Here is a 6,513-nt window from a genome sequence, read left to right as displayed (position 1 = left end):
AAATAGGGACTCGTACTTAAAGCAATTTGGGTTGGTTTCTAAAGAAATCGTTATATTTTAACGAAAGATTTTGTTTTAGGAAATAATAATGAAATCAAATAAAGAAGAGGAAACGATTATTGTGATAGAAGCTTCGTAACTTTTCTAACAGTCAACTAAAGCGGCATTTGAACTTTAACATCTGATCATCATTGGATCTAATCTATAAACAAGTTAGTAGTACGTAGGTACGAGCGAAATGCATATAGAATTATGCTGTTGTTTTATTTAAGTTTCAATGCGACTTGTATCTTTTTTTTCTTCGGATCCGGCAGCCATTACGCGGCATAATTGTGTGAATAAAAGCGCAGCGCGTGCCATCGACGCTCACTGGCCCTGTACTTCCTGTAGCATCGGGAGCCATGTCCAGGGCGCTGCCAGTGTTTTGCGCGCTGGTAGCTTTGGCTTGCGGTGGGAAGGAAACGCCAGTGAGTATTTGCAGTTTTTTCACTTAGGATATCAGTCTAGCAAACCAATTTCCAATTTGGTCTGCAAGGAGGAAGGTCTGCTGCCTTCGAAGAGTAGGTAACATAATTGCAGGTGACTGTACATAATAATAACTTTCTTTATGGATTGTTACCTCACTCAGTAAATTCTGTAAACTCAGTAAAAATTAATTCCTTTTTGGATATTATAGGTACTTTACAAATATCAGGTACCTACCTACTTTCAAAAAGGGTAAATTTGCTGATGTTGAACTGCTGCTGAAGACAAAAAAGGAAATGAATTTTATTGGTATTTGGAATTTTTTTGTGAAATCGTTTCTTTTAACTATGTATTATTTTATTCTTCTCTTCAAAATCTCCCTAAGATGTCACATACAGACGCATTCCATTCCACGTCCCGAGAGGTTATGAAAGGTTTCACATTTACTTTATTTCATCCTCACCACAAGCCCTCCGTGCCCTATTTTTAAAACAAGTAGGCAGACATATCGCATTAGCGAAGTCGCATCACATTTTTCGAGTTAAGTTTATGAGCTGCAAGGTAAGGTAAAGGCTGTCATTCGCTAAACTCACCGAGCTTGTCATCTCTGAAAAACCAGTATAAGCGAGATCTCATCGATGTTCATTATATCGAGGTGAACTGGTTATCGAGGTAAGTTTACAATAGAGGCAGAATATTTGTGAATTAGATAGAAGGGTTGACGGATGAGGCGGTGCGGAGCGCTCGACACTATTGCTCAATGTCGCTCTTAGAGCATACGTAATGCAGCCACGGGACAAGTTCCAATATCACACGTTACTAACTGTCGCTGGTACTGTTGAAGAAGTACATATGCATTGCCTTTTGATTTCGAATTAAATTTTGTGTCGGTAAAAAAATAAAAGAGTGGGTTTTGTTCGTGGGAAAATTTCAGCGCGTGACTGTTTGGGAACTCCTGTACCCGTACCACGTGTTACTGACAGTGTCAACACAGACATATACTTTCTATACATTTAGCACGAGCGAGATGCATAGAAGGCAAGTTCACGCTAGCGTTTATGCCAGTGCCAAACTGGTGGTAGCTGTACTGATTTAAACTCTAGCTGTTAGTTTCAGTATTTAGACTGTATCACTAATAAATAAGCTATCCTCACACAGAACATACCTAAGCCCTATGCCCTATTGAACTTACTTTGGGACTAGGTCGATTTGTGTAAGATAGTGTAGGTACGAGTAAGTAAATATACTCATAATACTTAGAGTTAGACCGAGCTAAGTTGGCAGCGATTTTGATAGCCCACACTGTGCAAGTGTTATGTAAACGTCATAATTTCATATTAGTTTGACGTTTAAAATAACACTTGCACAGTCTGGGCCATCAAAATCGATGACCACTTAGCTTAGTCTAACTCTATGTATATTTGTTTTATTTAAACTTGTCGTCAAAATTTATAAATATTTTAATTTACTAGTACCTATTATGCATTAAGGGAGCCTGGCATTCATCTGTAACTATAGTTTGGCAAGCCATTTCCGTCAGAAGAAAATGGAGGCAAATCCCTCCCATAGAAAATTTGAATTTCGCGACTTTTTCTACTTACAAACTGGGTTTGCCAGAGTACCTATAACTTTGTAACTAGTTGTAAATAATTGTGATGTTTAAGTGACATTTTGAAATGCATTTCTGTGTATAATATTGTTGAAGTGAAACTCACCCATTTCATATTTCAGTGGTAAATATTAGCCTTGAGACAATGGAGATGAATTCGCACCATTTTAAATATTAAACACCATAATACAAGTTGATGCGCATTGGGTTAGTCCCCGTGGAATCACAACTTAATAATTTTCTTTGAAATGTTATCTCATTTTTATTAACATCTTTTTTGCTCTGACGTTATTCACAAAGCAAAGACATGTAGATAGGGGGCACGTAGTGAGTGAATAATAAAAAATAGGCACTACACGACGTGTCAATTTTTATCACTCTTATATGACACATACGTGTTGATGTCTCAGATTGTAAGAATAAGCGCCTGCTGTGAATAAATAGTCGGTCGGCTGTCTTTATTTTGACAGCGTTCGTTATCTTTTTTATTAATTTAGTGTAAGTACATATGAGTAGAAAATATTTAAAAAATGCTTAAGAGTCCCCGGCAAGCTCGGCCGAATTTCACCTTTCCATACAAACGGAGTTTCGTTCTCAGTTTAAAACTACGTGTTGAATTGTAATTAAACTGCAAATACAATGACATGAGGTATATCTATGTCTGTAATTAGTTTATATAGCTCCAGTTTATAAAATAAACGAAATACAGCAAAAACAAATTTTGTATGAAAAACTTAAATTCGCTGTATTTTTTACTATGGTATCTGAAGCTACATAAACTAATTATGGACCTAGATATACCTTATCTTACTGTAAGTACAAAGTTTCAGAGTAATCTAGCTAGTCGAGCGTAAATGAGAGCGTAACTACGTTTGTATGGAGAACCGAGCTTGCCGGGGACTTAAATGTTGTTAGGGGAGCAGTGTGACTGCCCGCCCTTAAAATATCAAAAAGTAACTGGGGGCTTAAAAAAAAATGCGGACATATTTATTTTAGCTACAATCTATCAACTATGTAGAATAGACTTTTAACTACCTATAATAAAAACAAAATACATTTTTAAGTATATTTTAAAGGTATTGTTTCGTGGCGAATGTCAGAATGGCGAGATGAAATACTAAAAGTATGAAAACTATTTCAGGTCTTCAGTGATGAAATCAAAGAAATAATACAACACGTTCACAACGAGTGCGTCGGCAAGACCGGGGTCGCCGAGGGTGAGTTCGCAAAAGAAAATTGTATTTCCACTTACCTTTGTTCTACGCTCGCATGCGAGTGACTTCAAACATTCAGCCCGCTAAACCTAACACCATAGCTGTAAGACGCTCTTAGATAGGGCTGCCACATTTTTTTATTCTTAGATGTGAAGTGGTGGTTAGAAAAAAAGCAAGTATGAAATAAGAATGTAAAGTAATGTAAAGTAAAAATTAAAGTAGGTCCTGATGCCGGAATTACATTCATCGTACTTTGTCTCTCGTAAATTATCGGAAAGCAAGAATACTCACCTAAATTATACTGGTGGCAACCCTATTCCCGATTCGTCTCTAATGTAGCTGTGGCGGTAGAGTGGCTTTTCTAAAGACTCATTTCTTAAGTCTGCCATTCGTTTTCAAGAGCTATAAGTGTGTTTTTGTAGAAAGTGTGTAAAAATGCATTTGACATCTTTATATTTTTCCCTACAATTTTCAAATACTAGGTACCTACGGCAAAGCTGAGATTTCATTTGTATAAACACATTTATTTACATGTATCAGTGATATAAAAAAATACATATAAACCCTCTACTCTATATCGTCAGGTGACAAGTAAAACTCACTTATTACTAGAAAATAATAAACAAATATCAACCTTATTCGGATATTAATACGGTTCATTATGGCTATGATCTTTTCCATACCTACTTCAAGATGATGGCCTCTCAGTGACCGTGACGTCACGTTCACTTATCGTTTTGTTAGGAGTGTTTCTCGAGTGAAGTAAGACTGTTGAACTTTGACTATCATTTCTGACTTTTGTATTACTTTAATGTAATGGGTCCCATATAGACGTTTGAGCCTAAAAACAAACCTAATCGATTGATACCATTAATAAAAAAATTACATCTTGCCTATTATGCTGCATTTTATTACTAAGCCCTTTTGCATTACGTTACGTTATCCCCATAAATTATTTTTCAAAAGTCGTCACCTCTACTCCCTTTCACTTCTATTGTTGTGAAAAACATGTCTCGCGTTTGAGTACATTAAACAGTCTTTATTCTTACTTGCCCCCAGAGGATATAGCGAATTGCGAAAACGGCATATTTAAAGAGGACACCAAATTGAAGTGCTATATGTTTTGCCTGATGGAAGAAGCGAGTCTCGTGAGTTGTTATGTTTATAAAAAATAGTTAAGTGATTAAACTGCTTAAATACTTTGCATGTTTTTTTAGCCTAATAAATAATCATTGGTATGAATACTGCATGACAAGAAAAAGAGGTTTCATACTTATTTGCTTTTTTCTTATTGAGTATGTAAGTTACGAGGACCTTTCAAATATAAAACATACTTAATTCTTCTTTTAGTATAATTTTGAAGTATTGAATGATATATTTTTTGTATCGTACCATTCGTACCGTAGTGACGCCTACTTAATATAATAAACCCATTATAATGAACGTGCAATAAAAGGCTCTTGGTTTTGCCTGGCAGGTGGACGAAAATGATATGGTGGACTACGAAATGATGGTGAGCCTGATCCCCGAACAGTACTACGACAGAGTTTCCAAGATGATATTTGGGTGCAAACATTTAGGTCAGCAATTACTTATCATTATTTATTAAAAGTTGTTCATGTTCCTTTATTAAAGTGTTTTCGAAAAAGTAACATTACATTCGGCATCAATAGTAGTGGATGAAACAACGCACCAAAAGTATTCTGCCACCCTCAAATACTTTTACAAATACGGGGATATAAATAATTACCTGTCTCTACAGTTCGCGTTCAAAAGTAAAGTAAGTATGTTTCTCAATCTAATTAATCTACTTACACATTAATTATATGTATTTTCACCACACCAGCTGGAAAGGCCCTCTTGATTGTTCAAAAACTGATAAGAAAGTTGCATTTTATTCACATGTGAGGCAAAGTAATCAAATGCAAATTTTGAGTTGTTTTCTTATGCTTGCTAGTAGAATTGACTTTTTAATGATGATTTTGAATGATATATATTTAATAACATGCATTTTGAATCTTGGCTTTTATTTTTTTTGGTCTTAATTTTGTTTGATATACAGTTAGTATTCTTTATGTTGGTGTGGCGAAAACTCTCATGGCTCTATTATACTAGTGGTGGTGATGCATAAAGTCGGTAAGTAGAGAGCCTTGTGGTGTGCCTAAAACGGCACAAGATACTTGACTTCATTATAATCCTATGAAAACTCGGCGTCTGTGAACGGGATAGCGGTTTTGTCAAAAGTAAAACCATCGGCTTCAGCCATGGTACCATATCACGAGGGTGTCCTTTTACTTCTCCCAACAACAACTTTGCCCCCTTGTAAAACAATTTGTTTTAAACAAATAACTGTTATTAGGCTATTAGAGAACTTATTACTACTTTTGACGCGCAGTCTGATCCGCTACTTTTGATGCTGACTATGCGACTATGCGTATATGAAACTTCTATAAGCTCAGAGAGATGTATTTACTATAAACCAGGGCCATTAGTAACTTAAATGATGAGTGTTTTTTCAGATACACCTGACAAAGATAAGTGCCAAAGGGCATTTGACGTTCACAAATGTTCATATTCTAAGGATCCAGATGTAAGTAAACTTTTATTTATCATTTATCATTCGCATTTTCAAAGAATGTTCGTCAAATGCAGGTGAGATCAGTTTAAAAAAAATACTTTTAAATCTGAGTAATCGGAACTTTATGAACGTTTCTGACTCATTACTTGGCTAGTTAGTTAAACGATGCAACTGAGCCAGTCTAATAAGACTGGCTCATAAAATATTTGTCACTATTCATTCTTACAATGGGTTCATGCTTAACAAATATTTCATGGATACAGGAGTTCTACTAATGACTTGTTCGTATTCCTTTTCAGTTTTATTTCTTATTCTAAACTACGAGTAAGTTTGTGTGCTGACAAAAAAGAGAAGACTATGGTAACAGTAATTATTAATTATAGTACCTGATTATACTTCTTAAGTGCAAATATGTACCTACTTGTTTTCGTTCACTGTAAAACCCTACATACTTTCTTGTATGATTCCTGTAAAGCTGAACATTTTTAAACCTTTTTACCGACCGTAAGTATTATTCTTTGTTTTAACTTGTAATCGACATTGATACAATTGTAACTATACAGGTATATTTGCATACATTACTCGTTTTTCTAGGGTAATTTTTACCGAATAAACAATTAATCACAACATACGGATTTCTAATTACC

General features: G+C 35.2%; 1 protein-coding gene across 1 annotated transcript; it reads left to right on the top strand.

Annotated features, from left to right (window-relative positions):
* The first annotated feature begins 308 nt into the window (after positions 1–308).
* Positions 309–6,252, top strand: LOC134755923 (general odorant-binding protein 83a-like). Its single transcript, XM_063692610.1, has 6 exons — positions 309–467; positions 3,216–3,291; positions 4,348–4,436; positions 4,766–4,868; positions 5,808–5,878; positions 6,166–6,252. Exons 1-6 carry the CDS (start codon positions 402–404, stop codon positions 6,181–6,183), a joined length of 423 nt encoding a protein of 140 aa, XP_063548680.1. The 5' UTR covers positions 309–401; the 3' UTR covers positions 6,184–6,252.
* The last annotated feature ends 261 nt before the right edge of the window (positions 6,253–6,513 follow it).

This window comes from Cydia strobilella, chromosome 3 (assembly GCF_947568885.1).
Source record: "Cydia strobilella chromosome 3, ilCydStro3.1, whole genome shotgun sequence".
Lineage (NCBI taxonomy): Eukaryota > Metazoa > Arthropoda > Insecta > Lepidoptera > Tortricidae > Cydia > Cydia strobilella.
This window is presented reverse-complemented; position numbering and strand designations above follow the sequence as displayed.

Excerpts from the sequence above, each read along its gene's own strand:
- LOC134755923 (XM_063692610.1), top strand. The coding sequence starts at position 402 with ATGTCCAGGGCGCTGCCAGTGTTTTGCGCGCTGGTAGCTTTGGCTTGC. Across the intron at positions 468-3,215 it reads GCGGTGGGAAGGAAACGCCA|GTCTTCAGTGATGAAATCAA; the intron begins GTGAGTATTTGC and ends AAACTATTTCAG. Across the intron at positions 4,437-4,765 it reads TGATGGAAGAAGCGAGTCTC|GTGGACGAAAATGATATGGT; the intron begins GTGAGTTGTTAT and ends TTTGCCTGGCAG.